The 21,421-nt window shown below is 42.4% G+C and overlaps 1 protein-coding gene and 1 long non-coding RNA gene across 3 annotated transcripts in view; both read left to right on the top strand.

Moving 5' to 3' along the window:
• LOC138977363 (glycoprotein-N-acetylgalactosamine 3-beta-galactosyltransferase 1-like) overlaps positions 1 to 20,212 on the top strand; it is a 29,544-nt gene extending 9,332 nt beyond the window's left edge. The window contains exons 2-8 of one of the 2 annotated variants that reach the window (XM_070350263.1): positions 4,955 to 5,042; positions 6,276 to 6,332; positions 6,696 to 6,893; positions 7,487 to 7,676; positions 9,149 to 9,259; positions 9,799 to 9,970; positions 19,564 to 20,212. In XM_070350263.1, the coding sequence (XP_070206364.1) occupies positions 4,955 to 5,042; positions 6,276 to 6,332; positions 6,696 to 6,893; positions 7,487 to 7,676; positions 9,149 to 9,259; positions 9,799 to 9,970; positions 19,564 to 19,755 (1,008 nt within the window). In that variant the 3' untranslated portion in view covers positions 19,756 to 20,212. The remainder of the gene's footprint in view (positions 1 to 4,954; positions 5,043 to 6,275; positions 6,333 to 6,695; positions 6,894 to 7,486; positions 7,677 to 9,148; positions 9,260 to 9,798; positions 9,971 to 19,563) is intronic. The other variant, XM_070350264.1, reaches the window with a different exon arrangement.
• Positions 12,906 to 15,846, top strand: LOC138975216 (uncharacterized). The gene is made up of 2 exons (XR_011458553.1): positions 12,906 to 13,393; positions 15,334 to 15,846. It is a non-coding gene; the product is annotated as an uncharacterized lncRNA (long non-coding RNA).
• Positions 20,213 to 21,421: the final 1,209 nt, after the last annotated feature.

The raw sequence follows: 21,421 nt of genomic DNA, 5'->3' as shown, positions 1-21,421 counted from the left end.
GCATGCCGTCATGATGCATTAATTGACGTCAAACACTTTTGACCGTGACGTAATCTTATGCGAGCTTTATCCATAGTCTTGGATAACCACTCACACATAGACTCGGAAATGTTAAAGTTTCTACCACAGACATACACACGCACAAACACACACACACACGCACACACACACGCACAAACGCACAAACGCACAGACAGACAAAGTTACGATCGCATAGGCTACACTTCGTGAGCCAAATAAGTTGTTGTCTTATTGTCTACTTCACAATTATTCCCGCACCAACCCCACCCCCATATCTTGATTGACAAAAATGATTAAAAAAAAATAATTTGGGAAACCTGTATGTCAGTTGGTAGAGCACTGGACTTGTGATCCATGAATTTGAATCAGGGGGAAGGGTTGGGGGTCGGAACATTTGTGTGTGTAAAGCCGAGCGGTCTTTGCTTCACATTTCTGACACCAATTTGTACCCCGAAAGTGAGACGAGCTTCACATTAACTCTGACTGTCTGTGTCTGTGTCTTAGATGTTATACGTGTTTGAAGGTCATTTGTCAGGATGGCAATCACACGACAGGACAAACAGACACACAGAATATAAACTCAAGAAGAGGCAGGTGAAGTTCAAAATTGTATTGAATCAAAACAAATCATGAAAACAACTCAATACAAGGCGTAGGTTCTTTTCAGAAAGTATATCTGTACATTGGTTCACTCTATTCCTGTAATTTTCCTACTCCTTACAAAAATATTCTAAGCCCTAAAACGGCTATAAAGAAATACATCAATGAAATGGAAATTCTACAACGCATCATTTGATACCAAACACTCATAGGTGATCAACACTGCAAAATAGTCATGTCACACCAAAAACCGTATGCAGTTACAAGTCAACCACAATCAAACACAGTGTATATGTTACAGGCTTCTCGTATGTAGATGATAAACATAAAATCTACATTCAGGGCCGGACTACCGGGGGGGTTATGGGGGTTGCGCAACCCCCCCCCCCCCCCCCTAGCCTAAACATGTACCTCACTTATTTAAAACATTTTTTATTATTGTTTATTTTATGCCGTTTCACGCAAGAAGCGACCATTTTCCTATCTCAGAATATGACCTACCCATCAGTCACAAGGGGCAGACCCCGCCAGGGGGTACCACTGGCAACCTCCCCCCTCCTCTTAACCTAGTCCGGCCCTAGATGTTATTCACACAATACCATTTGGCGATCTCTAAAAAATCATTTAAAAACAAACTAGTTGACATGTAATGAAACTATTTACTGAAATCAAGAAGCATCTTAGTTCTAGCAGTACATGTTGGGTCGCAATCAAGGCAAGTAACTCAGTGAGTATAAACATTAGCAAGAACCGCAACTTGAAAACACTCGTAACACCTTAAATCGTCCATTGACATGATAAGTACAATTATGACACCTTTATTGAAGTCATTGATACCTTTGAAACTTTTTACCTTCGTCCATGAAATACATTGTAAATAAAGCGTGTAACAGCAGTTTAAAGCAAAAGCGCAATATCGAACGGCTAAAACAACGTTTTAAGCCATTATCTCTTTCTGACACTAGTGCAGAACTGAGCGGGACGGTGTCCTATTAGTTCGATGTCCACTATCCACCCAAAAAGAACATTACTCTAATCTTTGGTCACTGCTGCGGACTGGTCAAAATGTGTCTGCTGCCAGTTCGATGTCTCTGGAAACAAACTTAATCAGGCCAAAAATCAGCATATCACAGTGCATCCTAAATATATGAGATTCAAGTTGGTTGTTACGAGTTGCCATAACGATCCGCAATGAAAAATATCCAAGGACTTGATACAGTTGACAACTTTAACACAGAGTAAGCGGAATACGTTGCACCAGAGAGCTTGTTCCTTCTCATTCAGGTCTTGTGTACAGGTGAGTACCTTGTCATGGAGGACACTCATGACAAAAACGCAGAGATCAGGACCAAAGTTCTCAGCATCTGTCAAGACATTCTGTTTCTTGCTTCAGTAAGTCAAAAACTGACACCCACGCTTCTTGGTCTGGAGCTTATTGTTCGTCAAGCAATCCGCTCCTAAGAGGTGATCGAGCCGGTAGTCTCCCGCTTGGAATGTTAGAGTCGTTTACTTGGGAATCTAGATCACCTTTCGGATTAAAGATTTCTTTTAAAGGGAATCACGTGATCGCCGCTCAAACTCAACATCGTATTAAATATTATTTCAATTTCAATATGCATTCAAAACCTTTGCAATTTGAGGAGCTTCATATACATTTACTTACGTTTTAGCTTTCAGTGCTAAGGAAATCCAGTTTGGTTTTATAGCCTACATAACTTCTACTGTGAGAAAGTCAGCTGTCAAAGGCGACATTCACAAAATGATTTCAGATTTTGTAGTTGAATTCTCGTATTTTGCTCTGAATGCTTACTGTTTTCTGAGTGAAACTTCAGTGGCATGCAGGGAAAAAAATCCAGAGTGTGAGGATTCAGGAAAAAAGTGAGAAAAAAAATTGGCTACCCCCCCCCCCCCCCCCCCCCCCCCCCCCGCCTCACCTCAATCGTTTTAACAATCTCTTATGTCTCGGAGGGAAACTAAGCTGTCCTTCAATGCAAACACCACCCTCATACACAAAAAATGTCAGTCACGCATCTACTGCCTTCAGAAACTTAGGAAGTTGAATGTGAACCCTTCTATCCTTCAAACTTTCTACCGCTCTTTCATGGAGTCTGTCATCACTTTTGGTTTTGTGTCCTGGTATGGAGGTCTGAGTGTGAAGAACAGAAATGTCTTAGTGCGAATGGAGAATGTCAGTAGCAAGGTGATAAGCGTGTGGTGAGAAAGAGTAGGCGGATAGCTTCAGATAGGTCCCATATCCTTGCCCTCCTCTATGAACTCCTTCCCTCTGGCCGTAGACTTCGCACGCACAAAGCTAGGACACTCAGGCTGCAAAACCGCTTCATCCCCAAATCCATCACCCTTGGCAACATGTAAACACATCCACATACCCGACTCAGCCCCTCTTCTGCCAGTGCAATCAGTAGTAATGTACATGTATGTATTGGTTTTATGCACGTCCGTATATTGTCTGTGATATATTGTATGCTATGATATGTAGAGGTTACACGCCGAGTCTCAGTGATTATCAAAAATAATGGTCGAAGTTAGCGGATCATGAAAAATGCGAGCTTTAGCGAGCTTTTTCATGACCGCGAACTGAGACCATTATTTTTTATAATCACTGAGACGAGGTGTGTAACCTCTTTATTCCTCCTTTCTTCAGTTATTCAAAGAAAAGAGGAGGTTTTTTGCGAAAGTTTGATCGAATCCTATTCACTCAACCAGTCAACCTGCGCAGGCGATCGATTAATGCGCGGTTGTATAGTTCCGTGCAAATCATTCCATTCTGTTAACACTTCTTGTCAGTTTTCCTATTTTGGACTAAAAATCAAGTACACAGATATGCTGTTATTCTGCTGTGGCGGCAAAGGCAGATATTGCGTGTTCTGTATATGTTTTGGTATTGCGTAGGATAATAATCTTTCGTCAAATGGGACTAGCAGACGAACTTTTGCACCCGTGTTCCAACGTTAAAAACTGTATGCAGTTCAGTTTTCTGGGGAAAATAGTGTATGAAACCGCTTTATGTTGTTTAAATTGATGAGATGTGTGCATTTGGTTGCGTGTGATCTGTTTATTAAATGAAATATTGTTGAAAACTGACCGTCGGATTGCAGTCTGTTGTCGAAGAAACTGAGTGAAAAGAAGGGGAACTACTCTTGTCGCTAGACAAAGTATGAGTTACTTGCCTTGCGGGAAATTGCTTGTGATGAACGTTTGACCACGGCAAATCTAGATTCAGAAAACAACCGAACTCATGGGTTTTATATGAAGATTCATGTGGTCAGGCCTGTAGTTGTTAATTTAAATGCGGTATGTTTGTATTGTTTGCTCCAGAGATGTATACTTCGTACGTTAGAGCGTTCGGAACTTTTCAGTCGCAAAAAGTAGTACCAAAACAGAACAACTTCTCAACCCATTGCACTATCGAGGATTCAGGCTGTTGCTGGGTCGTTATTTGTTTGGTTGCTGGGTCATTATCGAAAAATAACTACCCCTACAAGTTTACAGAGGTAAAGAAGCAGAGGGGGGAATAATATACAATGATGTTTAGCCATAGTTCGTTATACGCGTAGGTGTGCAAGAATATGTAAGCGCAGTGCTTTAAAGATGTCCATGTGTGAATGTGTTAGTGGGCGTAGTCGAATGTCCATGTGGAATGTGTAAGTGGAGCATATAAGAGTGCCCATGTGTGAATGTGTAAGTGGAGTGTATAAGAATGTGTAAGTGGAGCGTAGTCGAATGTCCATGTGTGAATGGTTAAGTTGAGCGTATAAGAATGTCCATGTGTGCGATGTGTAAGTGAGACATGGATGTGTTCATGTCTGAATGCGTAAGCACAATGCAAGGAATGTCCAGAGAGGTATGTGGGAGGTGTTTTTATAACCTGCCCTGTTATATAGTGCTATATGTCTTATGTAAAATCAATGTCTTGTTTGTATTATTGTTATGTACCACGCCTGAATTTCTCTATGAGATAATAAAGTATTCTTATTCTTTATTCTTATTCTTACATTGGATTTCCCTTCTTTGGATTATGTGACGTCAGAGTCAGACAAAAACTCATAGTTAAGCGGTTAGAGGAGACTACAAAAGAGCACATGTTTGTGTGCCTTCAATGGTAAACAATAAAAGGAATAACTAAAATCGATTGATACATAAATGTTATTTTTACTTTTGACCGAAACATGACATTTTACACAGATCTCCACATTCGTTGGTCACATCGACCGCTGGCGTGTCTCGGAGGGAAACTGACTGTCTCGATCTGTGCTAAATGTCATAGTTTGGTCAAAAATGCAAAAAATAACGTATATTTTCTTTTCCTTTGCAGGCTGTGGGGATGATTCGACGAAGACTGCACTGGCTACTTGTGCTACTTCTTGTTATCTTAGGCTTGTATATCATCATCTTCAGGCTAGGTATGATTTCATATTATCTTCAACATATTCAGGCTAGGTTTGATTCCATATCTTCTTCATCATCTTCAGGCTAGGTATGATTCCATATAATCTTCATCATCTTCAGCCTGGGTAATTATTTCATATCGTTTTCATCATGTACAGGCTAAAGTTGAAACACAAACGAAAATCGGTACTCACCAACACAAGGACAGCAAAAACAATGACAGTCAATTTTTCGCCTATGGAGGCTTCTTCTTGACAGCAAATATGTACAAAGGAAAACAAAAAACAAAAGTTAAAGAAGCAAAAACCCGAAAAAGGATCAAACGATGGAGGGAAACAAAAAGAGAAAGAACTCTAGACACACCAAAAACAGAAAGTTCAGGGGAGAGTAGTATTTAGACAGATAAGGGAAACAAACAAATACACTGACGAAACTGAACAAATATCATACTAAAGAAGGGTAATTGGTTGACTATCGTCACATGTGTGGATCACAGCGAGGCCGTGTTTGATTCATAAAAACTACACGTTGATGCAACAACGAATAGTCAGGGGTTCCTCCAATAAGTTGATAAACCTACTTCTTCCTTTGTTCCAACCCAGCACCCCCATCATCCTCCAAAATTCACCCCTTTACCCACCCCTTCAGCCTTGGTCGATAAAGATGAAACAAAAGACGATATGGTCCCATCGGACCAACAAAAAAGCTTGTCTTCCAAAAAGCCACCAAACATCTTAGCTTATATTGGCGATCAGTCTCGGAACAAACTGTGCATTAACGCATCGAAAATTAATAAACAAAATCCATAGGCATCATTGAAGCGCATCTATCACAGAATACAGGTAAATACAACAATGGACCAATTACTTTGAAAATGTGCTCAGAGTTAAAACAAAGTAGGTACTGACTACGTTTGCTTTGTCGAGACCAGCTGGCTTTTAATTAGGCTTCGAATTTTTGGCTAGCCAAGCCTTACTACATGTATTTTCGGTGATTACAGTTTTTCAGTGTGGATAATTTCGTTTCAGGCCGAAATATTGGCTAAATGTTTTGATATAGCTTCATGAGGGTAAGTTTGTTGTCATCTTCCATCGTTCGAGATTTAGTCACGTCAAGCTTTTGTTCGTTCGAGCTTTTGTTGTTGGAAATGATGTCATGTACCCGATTCAAAGTGACTGAGTGAATAGCAGTGTTTACACAAGGTAAGGGATATGCGTTGTCAGCGTCTTTCATTTCTGTTTGTGCAGACTGGTCAGAGAACTACGACTTCACAATTTATTCTCGACGCCTTTCGTCTGACCAGGGTATTGTATAGCAGTGGTGGTGTCGCAGTGTACGTGTACGTGTGTGCGCGCGTGTGTGTGTGTGTGAGTGTGTGTGTGTCTTCGTGTGTGTCTTCGTGTGTCTGTGTGTGTGTGTGTGTGTGTGTGTGTGTTCGTACGTACGAGTGTTATATACATTAAAAAAAATGTACACAAAGACCGTAAACAGCCATGTGGAGACTCACAAAGAACAAAACTGATTTAACAGACAGCGCCAACTAGCCAACGATATTTTCACTGACACGATGTTGTAACCGCTCCGTCGATTTTTTCATTTGTTTGTCGGATTGTGATGTTTTCATTAGATATTTCATTTACTTGTTTCCTCTTCCCCTTTTTCCCCAGTACACGTGAACACAGAAGTTGCAGATGAACTTGCCAGCAAGATCAGGATTCTATGTTTCGTCACCACGACGGCTGTCTATCAGGAGCGAGCCCTGGCTATTAACGCCACCTGGCTCAAGCGATGTACACGTCATTTGTTTGTGACGTCACTTCCACTGCCAATCTTCCACCCTAACAACGTCTTACACTTGTCTGAAAGTAATTATATTTTTTTTTTCTCCGTCTAATCGATAATTTTCTGAACGAAAACCAAGAAAGTTCAATTGTTGGAATGTCTGATTTTGTTGCTTGTTAAATGTTCCTGCTTTGTATTTGTTTGTTTTAAAACTTACAATGGTAGCGTATATTCTGAAGGTGTGTATGTGTGTGTGTGTGTGTGTGTGTGTGTGTGTGTGTGTGTGTGTGTGGGTGTATTTTTGACATAGTGTATGAGAGGGAGGGGCTTCCAAAATAAGGCATGGGTACAGTATCTGGCCAGATGAGGGGGGGGGGGGGGCAGGTTGCACACCAAGATACTTGGGGGAACAACACCTGACGTGAACGGAGTTCGCTGTACTGCACCACCTACCTTCATGTCCCTTACCTCACCTTACCTTACCTTACCTTACCTTACCTCACCTCACCTCACCTCACCTCACCTCACCTCACCTCACCTTACCTTACCTTACATGACCAGTTCTAACCTTACCTTACCTCACCTCACCTCACCTTATCTCACCTCAACTTACCTTACCTTACGTTATATTACCTTACCTACCCTACCTTAACTTTGTACACGATGGTACGTGCAGTACCTGATGGCAAACGACACCTGACGGCCAAGACGTTCGCTGCACTGCAGTACCTCTACCTGCACGAGCTGAACACTTACGACTGGTTCGTCAAGGCGGACGATGACGTCTTCCTTATCGTTGAGAACCTCCGCCTCATGCTCTCCAAGCTGTCGCCCGATGACCCCGTCTACCTCGGACACCACTTCAGGTCAGTTAACCTCTATTGGGATTCTGGGAGGAGGTGCATGAGAAAATTACAAAGCAGGTGGGAGCCAGCCGCGGTCTACATCGGCCACCACTTCCGGATAGTTCACAGGCTGCTTGATTGGTAGAGCACTGGACTGGCCATCCTCTTGTTCCAGTCCAGGCTGGGACGGACACATACTTACATATTTAGGCCCTTTGTCCCCAGCGTTTCTCAATCGCACTCTGCTCTGGGCTGTTCTTTCCGGTTCTGTCTCTGTGTCATGCCTCCAGCTGTTTCCTGGCCTACCCCTCTTTATTTTCTTTTGTGGACGGACAGGGGTCAACTTTTTCGGCAGCCTCAGACGTATCCCATGTCCCACAGCGCAACTCGTGCTGCTACTAGCTTTCCACAGGGATGAAGCGAAACCAATTTCCAGGCAATAGAATAATTAAGTAATAAAAAACATTCTGCTCCATAGGGTCCTTGTACTCAGGGGGCCTGGTAGCTCAGTGGGTAGAGCACTGGACTGGCGGTCCTCTGGTTCCAGTCCAGGCTGAGACGGACGCGGGTCAACTTTATGCGCAGACTCAGACGGTATCCATGTCCCACCCTCGTGTCATAACTGTGGCACGTAAAAGGCCTAGGTCATTCTGCCAGAAGTGTCTGTCTCCTTTATAAAAAATACTGCCACTAAAATTGTCAACTAGTCACAATAGCATCGTCTTACGCAAGATTTTTTTTCTCCTCTTTTTGGTGTATTTTTTCACATGTAGAAACTTTACACGACAGGACGCAGACAAGGGAAAACTAAGTCACGAGGCACACGTTGGACAAATACAAAACACAGGAAGGGGAAAGGGGCGTGGTTTGGTAGTCGTGATATCAAAGGAGTATGTATAAAAATAAAAATAAATAACCGTAGTTTGTACAAGCCGTTGTTTCCCGAAATGCAGCCACACTCGTCAAGTTGTCTTACCAACATATATAACTAAATATTACCTATCAAATAACTAAAGGGAAGTAAGCGCGCTAAATGCATACGACATGTGCAATAGAGTAAGTGAGAGTTATACGGAACCAGTCTCCAGGCACCTGAGAGAATAACAAGCATTGAAATGAACAAGCAACTTTCATCCTCGAAAAAGGATGATCTCCGCAAGCTCATATGTTCCTCATTCTCCAAGGCACTCTAACTTACGCTTACGTACACAGTCATACACAAGAACCAGCTTTTTATTGCTGACCGGACATAGTCCTTAGATTAAGACTGGTTTTAACAGAACAAACACACAAACACACACATAGTTGCAGGGTCGCCTCGAAAGTATTTGTAAGAATCTTAAACGAAATATTGTGTCAAAACATGTATAAATAAAAGCGCCAATCCTTGTAAAATGTATATATAATTATTTTTGAATATATAACTATGATAAAACTATTATTTAGCGGTTTAGATATGAATGAATTCATGTTTCTATGTATTGACTATTCAGGCTCTATGCTCATAACGGCTACATGAGTGGAGGGGCGAGTTACGTGCTAAGTCGTGGTGCGCTGAGGATCATGGGAAAGCAAGGACTACCTCAAAATGGCGGAAAATGCAAGTAAGGTGGTGGCATACCCTCTCTCTCTCTCTGTCTCGCTATCCATTTCGATTTCTCTCTATCGGTCTCTCTCTCTCTCTTTCTCTCTGTCTCTCCCTCTCTCTGTCTCTCTCTCTCTCTGTCTCTCTCTCTCTCTCTCTCTCTTTGAACACTATATATATCTCTCGTTCGATCTCTCTCTTTCGATCTCTCTCTCGATCTCTCTTCCGATCTCACTGTCTCTGTCTCTGTTTCTCTCTGTCTCTGTCTCTCTCCCTCTCTCTATTTCGATCTCTCTCTGTCTCTCTGTTGATATCTGTGTCTGTCTCTGTCAGTCTAGTCTCTCTTTTTTCTCTCTCTCTCTCTCTTTGCTCTGTCTTTTATACACTCATGCAGAAGAAAAAGAGAGAGAGAGAGAGAGAGAGAGAGAGAGAGAGAGAGAGAGAGAGAGAGAGAGAGAGAGAGATCGAAAGAGAGAGAGAGAGAGAGAGAGAGAGAGAGAGAGAGAGAGATGGCGCAACTTCACCTGGCTGGTTGACTGACCATGACTGGCCACGCAGGCCGGAGGAGCCTGACGAGGACGTGGAGGTGGGTCGGTGTCTGGAGGCGGTGGGCGTGCTCCCCTATAGCTCAGTGGACACTCTAGGGAGGGAGACCTTCCACCCCTGGACCCTCCCCAACACCCTCTTCTCCGCCCGCCCCAACAAGTACGACCTGCATGACAAGCTCGCGGTCAGTATCGATCATTTGAGATTCTCTTCTACTTTAATTTTCCTTTTGTTTTTTAACCTGTGCATTTTGTTGTTGTGTATTAATCTTAAGATCGATTCAAGGCAAGCAGACCACTATGATTTTTCGAGTGAAATACGTGTGTATTTGTTGCAGCTCGGATGCATTTTTCCTTCATGATGACTACTTACAAACAGCAGAGTTACACACGGCCTCACAGCCAGCTATATCACTTTATTTTCAACAGCAAATTCCTTTCCAATGCACATTTCACACGTGCAAACGACGTGTGTCCGATGAATGTCAGTGGTTACCTGCTGACCCAGTAGTGTGTGAGGCTTGATAGAGGAACGGTTTTGCTATGACATTTATAGTAGTCTTTGAGAAGACCTGATTATGACGCCTCCACAGAAAAATACTTCATTCCTTAAAGTGAAAACAAGCCTCTAAACAAAAGGGTTGGAAAACAGACACGAAAAAGCAACTACCCAGGTCCTCAAAGGATCTATACTTTCTGCTTCTCCTTCTGCCACTAGACAATGTTTGGACATAACTCTGTCGGGTTTGAATATGTTGCGCAAGAGTGAATACCATCGCTTTAAGGGAGACAAATAATCCCACGTGCTCCTTGTCCACATCTTTCAGACACACCCCTTGCTAGGAAAAGGATAAGGATAGGATTTCATATAGTCCAGTGAGGTTACCCTCATGGAAATTCGGCTTGCTTTCTCCCTGAGGAAAGCGAGGTGCCATACAGTACGGCGCTACCCATTGTTTTTCTCTTTTTTCTGCATGCGTGTATTCGTGTTTCCAAGCCCTGAGACTTTCGCTGTGAACTTGGGTTTCTTGCATATGCGTGTTCGGACACCTACGAGAGACAAAGTTGACTCTGGGAAATGAATCCCTCGCTGAACATGGGGATCGAACCCACGCCCAAAGCGACAACTGTGTCCTGTTTTGAAGCCAGCGCCGCTACCGACTGAGCAATAGCTTTAAATTTGTTTTGAGTGAAATGAAAGTTTTACGCCCTCACGGCAAAGCCATTAGGGGCATGTTACACGGGAAAACCCGGCTTTGTATAAAAATAAAAAATAAAAATGCGGGGGAGAGGGGGGGATGTAGACAGCTGGCTGCCGGCTGCTAGAGGAGACCTGAAATGGGCTTGGGACCTGGTTGGGTCGTCTTGGGTCAGTGCTGAAATGGTTACTTTTTTGGCTGTTGGCCGAACGGACACCCGGGCTTCATATTTTTGCATGCATGTATTCGTGTTTCCAAGGCCTGAGGCTTTCGCTGTGACCCTGGGATCTTTATCGTGCGCATGCGTGCACACGGGGGTGTTCGGACACCGAGGAGAGTCTGCACAAAGTTGACTCTGGGACACACATCCCGCGCCGAACTTGGGGGTTGAACCCACGCGGATAGTAACAACCGGTTTTAAAGCCAGCGTCTCTACCGACTGGGCAAACTCCCCCCCCCCCCCCCCCAATTTGTTGGGGTCAAGAAGTTCCATGGAGGGCGGGGGGTATGGAGTAACACATAGTGTTTTGCTCAGAACATTCCCACCCATGCAGAGCCGCGCTATGGGTACGCATTACCGTGAAGCTGGCCGTCAGTGCTACCAAATGTCGTCTGTGTCTACCACTCAGTGGTGACTTAATTTGGGTCTATGTAAGCAGATGCCAGCGCAAGCAATCTGATGCAGAGTCAAGAGGCGGTTTGGTACAAAAGCACCTTAGAGGCCACAGCCTCGGCCGTCTAAGGGATCTGTATGTCTGGAGGCACATTTGGTTTCTGAGGTTCAAACGGAGCTGTTGCCTCTGCTCCCAAGTTCCCGTGTCTGGAGGCGTTTTTGGTATGGAAGCAAACCTGTAGGTTGGGGCCTCTGCCTTTCAGGATGCCAGGACTACAAAATGTGTGTCTTGGGACACATTTAGCTTAAGATTCCAGAAGTGGATCTGTGCTGTGCTGGGTCTGCTGCAAGCACACTAGAACCAGCTCGCAACAGTTGAGGTGAACAAATTGGTGAACAAGACCATCATCGGTTTCTCTCCGAGTGATGGGTGTGGGCGGAGAAAGTCTCCCAGACTGAGAGCATTCTCCCTTCTGTAGCGGATGAGACTAGACATCTCTTCCTTGAGAGTGTCACAACCTTCAAACACGTGTGTGAGGTGTCCAGTCTTGCCACACTGACAGACTACCTTGTCCCAGTAGATGCGGCTGCTGACCGTGCGCAAGCGACGCAACAGGCTCATGGGTCTCGGGGGGAGTGGGAGGTGGTGCCCTTTCCTATTGTAGGGGAGGTGTATCCATCCTCTCTCTTCACATGTTTGTGACAGTGTCTGCTCTCTTTCCTCTCTTTTTAGCTTGGCTAGCAGCAGTTTGGCTTCCTGGCAGGAGAGCCGAATGTCTGTCACTGGCATGGTTGACATAGCCGCTGCTTTTGCTGCTCTGTCCGCCATTTCATTTCCCCGGATTCCTGTGTGGGTAAATTTGTTTTGCTCTTACAAAAGTCATTTATACAAAAAATCACACTCACCACAGGATGCAGTAAGGGTGTTGACTTTTAGTATGTGACAAAATGGAGGGATGGTCTTATCCCCTGTAAATGTCTGGTCAAATGGGAGATGGTGGTCGACCCTGACGGTTTAACGAAAAGGAATGTGCTTTAAAAATGCAAACTAGTAATATGTATGTATCGATCCGTTATCGTTATTACAATACAATACAATACAATACAATACAATAATCTTTATTCATCCCTAAAAGAGAAATTACAAGCTTGACTGTGTGTCTGTAGAATCAATCAATTAATTAAAGGACCAGACCACGCTGTTTTAAAGGTTATTAGAACCACTAACCGATGACTGAAGGTTAGAGCAAAACAAATTTACCTAAAGATTCCAAAAATGTAAAGAAATCCACCGATTCGTAGCTTTATCATTGTGATTTAATTAAAAACGTTCCGCCAAATTCGTCTGCTAAACGAGACTTCGAAATGGCCGCCAGTAGACGAGAACCGGCTGTGACGTCATCTAGTACCCGGAAACCGAAAGTTACAGCTTACGCTGAAGTGGGCGTTTGCCTACATCGAGCATCAACAACACGCCGAAGGAATGCGCACGGCTGCTGATAGCTATGAAGTATAGAAAAAAGGTTCAGGCATCAGTTGTCACCTTTTTCCGATGGGCTTACAACTTCTGCAGCAAGACTGATTAACTGGAAACGGCCAACACGATGTGCTGTGTTTCGCGACACTTTCTTCCAATGCGAACGCAGTTAAGCCGGCAAGAAAACCTGGCACACACAAAACAGCTGTTGCCTAACGCAGTTCCAGTTCCGACAATTGTTGACCACTCACAGGAGGTCAGAAACCGGATACCAATGTCATCAGAACGATCTGCTTTCACTAAACGCAGACGAAAGGAAGTGAGTACATGTATACTGAATGTGTTCTGTAAGGGATAGGGGTTCAGTGTCACTGGGCGTTTTTGTCAGACTGACAGTATTTGTAGTGGAATGGCATCTGTTCCTAATTTTAAGCACATGTGTTAAGATTACAGATTAAAACATATATCTGTTACTACATGTCCGTCCCCATGCACCCACCTTAAAGTTCCCTCTCTCTCTCCCTCTTTTACACTCACCTGGGTAATCGATGAGTCTCAGGTTTAATCAGTGTCCGTCCATATACACACAGACATTCACACAAACACACACACGTTGTTATAGTTGTTATCTTTTAATTCAGTGTTGTATTAAATGGATAAAGAAATCGTTAATACAGCAAGCTTGCATGAATAATTTGCTGTTGTCCTTTTTTTCAGATCAGGTTCTGTAATACAGTAATTATAATTAATACAAGTACAAATTCATGTTTGCAGTCATACTCATAGTGTGTGAGTGTGTGTGTGTGTGTGTGTGTGTGTGTGTGTGTGTGTGTGTGTGTGTGTGTGTGTGTGTGTGTGTGTGTGAAAAGCACTTTGATACTTAAAACATCTGTGTTATTTGATTTTATTACAAAACTGCAGTCAGAATATTAAGCAGACCTATTCCAACAATACATTTTGATCAGCAGTAAATGTAATGTCAAATTATGAACAACAATCATGTGAGCAGATATATCTAACAGAAACAAATAGTCTAGCAAAATAATACAACCAAACTGTACATGTATGGACATCATCATCCACATAAAAAAAATTGATTGTAGGAAGAGCACTCTGTGTTATTACCACTGCTTCAGTCAAACTGCCAGTTCAACTTTATCTCTGTGGGTTGTTTTTTTCTCTCAGAGTAACATGGGAAAAAAACCTTTAAAAAACTTGCATGCTACAGAGCTGGATTGTTTCTAGTGATCATGCAGCATGATTTATCCGCATAGAAAACTACTGAAACACCTAAACAGAAATAACAATGTCTACAGAAAAAATCCACTGTTTGATTGCTGTCTGTAGTACTCCTCTTGCTAACAGTGGCATTAAAATAATTAAAACTAAGCTATGCTCTCTTGGGGGGGGGGGGGGGGGGAAGTGCTCTGAGTACTTTTTGTGTCTACATAGGCAAAACAAAACTATGCAATGTTTCAGATTTCCTGACCCACCCTATGTTTTTCCTCCTTATCCTGGACTATTTTGGACTCTTACAAAAATGTACTTCAAAAATGACAAATCTTAATTTTGCAGGCTTACAAGGAAATTGACTCTTCTCTTACAACCAGAATACACCATGATTTCAAGCAAATAAAAAACTACATGCACCAGAGAAAAAACACTTTAATTCAAGAAGTTAGACCTCCTAACCCCAGCTTTTCAATTCAATTCAATAGTTGTTGATGTTGATTATGGAGCTTAACGTCCTCCCAGGTAACTAGGGACCTATATTGGGACATGATTTTTTATACAATGTTAAAAGTGTAGGGTGTAATGGGGGACTGCAGGGTGACGGGGTGTAGTCGCTAATAAATTTAAAGGTGCGTTTATTATCTAATATACCAGACATTTTGTTTTGGCTGGTGTACAGAATAACATCACATAAAATCGCACTCGCAAAACATACAAAACACATAAAATGTACACATCAGTACACACATAACCCAAACCACGCATATCCATACCAGCACCATCACACACATATCCACATACATACTCTAGTTTGTACATTATAAAAATAAATACATTATGATTAATATCATTACTAGTCAACTTAAATTCAGGCTCAAAATAGGTCTTAAGATGGATGTTATTTAGTGTAATGAAGAGATTATAAAAACCAAAAAAAGCTATGAGAAAGAAAGTATGAAAGAATTATGCCCATTCTCCAGTGAAAGTTCTGCTGATTGTGGTAACTTTTTTTTCTGTCTAAAACAGGCATCAGGTTAACTGAAGGAGCTGTTTGAGGGGGTGGTGATCCTAACACTGGCCTATGGCAACACTGGCCTATGGCAGCTACAACAAAGCTCTGCATACACAGCAAGACTACAATGCAACAGTGCCCAGACTTTGACTGCTACAGCTAGACCAGTTGACAAAGCTCAAGTTGTCACCAAGCAGGACGCCCCAACTGGTGACCAACTATATAGACTGAGGCTGCCTATCTCCAAATCTGACAAAGCAAGAATTGTTACGCAAGCTCCACATTTCTGTTTGCAGTTTAAGCCGACCTTAAGTATGCAATGGTTATGCACATTCCCCCCCCCCCCACACACACACACCCCGCAGTTGAGAGTTGTAATGTACCTTTTATTTATCTTACATATATTTGAAGCCTGTGTAGCTCTGTGACAGAAAGAGGTCTCTGATGGCAGTGACCAGACAGGCAGGAAGAACTTTCCTGTTCTTTCGGAAAGTCAGTGAGTGTGCAACTTGTCGGTATGTTCTGAACACATCAAAACATGTTCTTTAATTTAAGCTACATAATATCATGTGGATGCACTGATTGGGTGTAAATAATAACAGCAATTGGTACAGTCAATTCACTAAATGTGCAACAGAACCCTAATCATCAGACATTTTACAACAGCAAACTTCAACAGTCCTTTCACTTTCCTGAATGTCATTATTATTTATTAAAACATGCATCTAGAGCAACATACATATAAATCTTCTTTTATTAAAGTTCACCTGAAATTCAGGCTGCTTTCCCATGCAAAGTACAAATGCAAGTGTCCACAAATCAGGGTTCAATACATGTAGTATGTGAGTGAGTTCTGATGAAAAAGTGATTGTGTTGTAATATTGGTTATTACTGAGTGTTGATGTTACAATGATTACATTATAAAAACAACAACAACAGAACAATGTGAAGAGCAAACTTCTTCTGTGGGCATGCAAGTGAGTTAATCTTGTGTGTGTGTGAAACTATATGTGCCTGAGTGTTACAAATTTAAATGACAACAGTTTTCTTGATAGCCTTTAAAAACAACAACAAATACATACATTTAACAATCAAACAAATATAGGCACCTCAAAAAAAGTTGTATGTACACCTTCGTGGCTGGTGATGCATTCTTGCTCCCCTGCAAGTTTTCATTCTACAATGTACCTCAGGCTAGCTTCCTCTCTCTCTCAAATCTGCCCCTCCCACACAATACAACAGGTACAGTGGCCACTCTGACACCAGTCTCTGAAATAATCAAGAACAGTTAAAACTGCGATGAGCTGTTGTTCTTTTACTCGTGAATGCAATGCATGAACACTTAAACAATATCCCACTTATTCGCGAGTGCGTTGACAAGGCGAGAGTGAAAAAAATAGCACAGACTCGAAAGCAGACGATAAGTTCAGCACAGAGAGCGGGCGTGTTTACCTTTGATCGCTGAGACAAACAGAGTCGCAATTTTCATCGTCACTGTCTTTTCACTACTGCTGGAAGTGGCCTCCGCTCCTCATCTTTCATGCTTGATTCGAGGAGAGAAACTGGTAGTTCGAACATGTACGGTTCAATTTCGTCTGCAGTTACGCTTGTTGCCATGTTGGTAAACAACCATCTTCACACTGTGTGACGTCAGAGAGATAATTCGTATGTTCCGATCAGTTTCCTGCTGTACATTTCGCTGTTGTTGTTTTTCTTGCATGCCATGCCAGGGTGAGCTGACACCACCGTTTGAGCTTCGGTGCAGTACCGTCATTGACAGGTCCGGAACCGAAGCTTTAGCTTTAGTTCACAGATCGCATCGGTCCACAGCCTACTTCCCTTCGCCCTGAGTGGTTTGGGTTGAGTAGCCCGCGACTGTGGCAGCTGGCATTATTTTTTCGGTTTACTTACTAACCTGGTTGATCCTTAGGGTCAGGTCGAGGGAAGTAATCCCCGGGCTCATTCTACTATTTTTATCAGTTTCTGTAGGTCTGCCTCAATCGTTTTTGCGACCCGCAAAGGGCCCCCTTTGTTTCACCCAACAGTAGAGCAGGGAGACATTAAGTCAGCTGCTCTGCTGGGCTACTGACGCTAAACTTTTTCTTCTTATTCCTTGGTAAATATATTCTGGCAAGTTGATGTTTAATTTGCTACATTTAATCCCTTCGCTTGACCCAACAGAAGGGCAAGGGAGACAATCGGTCAGCAGTGCTCTGCTGTGCTATTTGATGCTAACTTTTTCATGTTTTTGTACAGTTGTATTTATGGCCCCTTTGTTGACCCAACAGAAGGGCAGGGGAGACAATCGGCCAGCAGTGCCCTGCATGCTGTGCTATAATTTGATGCTAAACTTTTTCATGGTTTTTGTAAATATGTTTTGGAAAATTGATTTTGAAATTGCTATGATTTTTCACAAAAGTTAAATCATAAAAAGCTTTCATTTAATTCAATAACATTTCACTTTACGTGGACTTAACTGCAAACAGCCGATCCTATAACTTTTTATTACATTTGTCCAAAAAAAACGAGTGCAAAAAACGCAATGAAAGCGAAACCGCCCGTGTCGCACACTTATTTCCCTGTCAAGTAGGTTTAATTTGTACACATTAGAAAAAAAAGTAAAAAAAAAAAAAAGGTGATGGCCTACCTACCTACCCTATTTTTTTTGGCTATGTTACCGTAACCACACCTATTTTTTTTTGGCCTTAATATCACACTTTAACCACATTATCTTATCACATTTGTATCCTATAAGTCAATATAACTAACAACAGAGAAAAACAACTGATAAAAGGATGTAAAGATTATGCCGTTGTCAGAGCGACAGCACCAGCACCAAGCGCCCCACCTGCGAGTTGAAGATGTGAATTGCAGATGGAATGAATGAGTTTCTGTAGCGTGTGGTTCTTGTGTATGGCTGTCTAAATCTTAAGCTTCTGTCCATCCGTCTGCTCTCAAGTTCCGGTCTGAGTGGGTGCGTGTCATCGGTCAAAATCTTCTGTAGCCTGTCTTTTTTTAATACTTTCTTTTTTTAAAGATTGGACCCACATTAATAAATGCACTTGAGATACGGCAACACATGAGACATGTAAATCAGCTCTTCTCAGTGTAACTCTGTTTGTCTGTCTGCCTCTCTGTCTTTTTGTCATAGTTATCGGTCTATGTCTCTCTTTCTCCCTCACGGTCTCGCATGGTATGTCTGTCTCTCTGTCTCTCTTTCGCTCTCTCTCTCTCTCTGTCTGTCTGTCTCTCTCTCTGTCTCTGTCTGTCTCTGTCTCTGTCTCTCTCTCTGACTTTTTTTCTGTCTTTTTGTATATAGCTGTGAGTCTGTATCTCTCTTTCTCTCTCACGGACTCTCTGTCTGTCTCCCTCTGTCTCTTTGGGCTCGCTCTATCTCTCTTTCTTTCTCTCTCTTTGTCTCCCTCTCTCTGTCTCATTGGTCTCGCTCTCTCTCTGTGTCTCCGTCTCTCTCTTTTTCTCTCCCTCTCTCTCTCTCTGTCTGGCAGCCTGTCACTCTGTCTGTTCGTCTGTCATTCTGTGTGTGTGTGTGTGTATGTGTGTGTGTGTGTGTGTGTCTCTCTCTCTCTCTCTCTCTCTCTCTCTCTCTCTCTCTCTCTTTGTCTGACAGTCTGTCACTCTGTCTGTCAGTCTCTGGGTCTCTCTCTCTCTATCTCTGGTCTCCCTCAATGACCAGGAAATAAACTTAAAAAAGTCAACCATTACTTATCAGTATGTCCCAAAATAGGGGAGGTAACATCAACTCGTGCCAACATTGTTTGCTTCAATGCTTGTCTTTAAATAACATGGTGTTTGGGTCACACAGGGTCCATGTTTTGTGCCCGGATTCTTGATTTGAATAACATGGTGTTTGGGTCACGCAGGGTCTAAGTTTTGTGTCCGGATTCTTGATTTGAATAACATGGTGTTTGGGTCACGCAGGGTCCAAGTTTTGTTTCCCATTCTTGATTTGAATAACATGGTGTTTGAACCAACAGGGTCCAAGTTTTGTGTCCTGATTATTGATTTGAATAACATGGTGTTTGAACCAACAGGGTCCACGTTTTGTGTCCCATTCTTGATTTGAATAACATGGTGTTTGAACCAACAGGGTCCAAGTTTTGTGTCCCATTCTTGATTTGAATAACATGGTGTTTGAACCAACAGGGTCCAAGTTTTGTGTCCCGATTCTTGATTTGAGCAAGGTGGTGTATTGATGTGAATAACATAGTGTTTGAACCCAACAGGGCCCGGACTGCTGCAGTCAGTTGACAATCAGCTTCCACTACATCAAGCCGCCCACCATGTACACACTGGAGATGATGCTCTACCACATTGACGTCTACGGACGTCATCCGGATGACGTCACTTTACGACGAAAGCTGTTCCGACCCCACGTGGAGCTTGTGCCTCACACACATCAGGACGAAGTGTTCTGATCATGACAGTTAGTGACGTAGAGTTCTGACCATGACAGTTTGTGACGTAGTGTTCAGACCATGACAGTTTGTGACGTAGTGTTCAGACTATAACAGTTAGTGCCGTAGAGTTCTGACCATGACAGTTTGTGACGTAGTGTTCAGACCATGACAGTTTGTGACATAGTGTTCAGACCATGACAGTTTGTGACGTAGTGTTCAGACCATGACAGTTTGTGACGTAGTGTTCATATGATGACTGTTAGTGACGTAGTGTTCAGACCAAGACAGTTTGTGACAAATGTTTCAGACCATGAAAGTATGTGACGAATGTTCAGGCCATGTGTGTGTATGTGTGTGTGTGTGTGTGTGTGTGTGTGTGCTTTTGTGTGTGTGTGTGTGTGCTTTTGTGTGTGTGGGTGTGTGTGGGTGTGTGTGTGTGCTGTGTGTGTGTGTGTGGTGTGTGTGTGTGTGTGTGTGTAAAAGTTTTCCCTAAAATTGCATTTTAATGTTAATACATGCATTAAAGTCAACATTTACACTGTGAATATATATATTTGTCAAAAACAGACCATGACAGTTTGTGACGCAGTGTGTGTGTGTGTGTGTGTGTGTGTGTGTGTGTGTGTGTGTGCGTGCGTGCGTGCGTATGTCTGTATGTGTGCGTGCGTGTGTGTGTGTGTGTGTGTGCGTGGACGATGAGAGAGTGAGAGAGAGAGACAGACAGACAGACAGACAGACAGACAGAGACAGAGACAGAGAGAATGATGAGATGGGGATGCCGGTAAAGACAGACAGGTCGGCAGAAACAGAGAACCATCATATAGCAAGAACAGTTATTGACATGAATTGGTAATTCTACGCAGTGAGACAAGATGTAGTGTTTCCTCGTAAGAAATAACATACAAGCATTAACTTTTTTTTTTATAGACAACGACCACTCATAGTTATATAAGATAATCTAGAAACGATGAAAAATACGGAAGATAAGTAATAAACACATAGTTACACATAAAAAGTCTGACAATAAAACAGAACCAATCAGGACGAATTCTAGGTGACCCTCTAAATGTTATAACGTTCAGGCAGGGACCCTTTTTGTTTATCAAGATAAAAATTAACAAGACTAAGTAAACATTTAAATCAACAATATCTGCGTGATTCATTCTAAAGAATGACACTTCAAAATGCTGTCAGATAATACTCTCTTTATCTAAAAAATGTTGTTATTGCTTCAAATATAAAAGCGTCTTTGGCAGCAGTAGACAATTATTTGCCTGCCTCTATAGTTTATCTGCGGGCTTTCAATTGTCTTTTCAGAATGTTTCTTCTCCGTTCATCCCGGAGAAAGCGATTTTTTTTGTATCGTAAGAATGCGTCCCATGTTCCTCAAGAGAAAAGTTGAAGGGCGCACAATATCCCCCAAACGAGCTTGGCAGGGAAAAGATTGGGTGACATTTTAAAGACAAGATAATTATGCTTATTTGAAATTTTACATTCAACTACATTCAGGGGCAGCATGCAGCCACATAAATGAAGACAGTGTCAAGTAATACGCAGAATATACGCTAATTGCAGATATCATGTAAATTCCACGCATACGACATTTTTTGTGTGAAACGCGTCAACAAGCACTCGCATTTTGAAGATATTGTTCTTAATACTCGTCATTAAGGTGGCTCACTTC

The sequence above is a fragment of the Littorina saxatilis genome, linkage group LG9, assembly GCF_037325665.1.
Source record: "Littorina saxatilis isolate snail1 linkage group LG9, US_GU_Lsax_2.0, whole genome shotgun sequence".
Classification (NCBI taxonomy): domain Eukaryota; kingdom Metazoa; phylum Mollusca; class Gastropoda; order Littorinimorpha; family Littorinidae; genus Littorina; species Littorina saxatilis.
The sequence above is the reverse complement of the archived record's forward strand: the minus strand, read 5'-3'. Positions and strand labels throughout refer to the sequence as shown.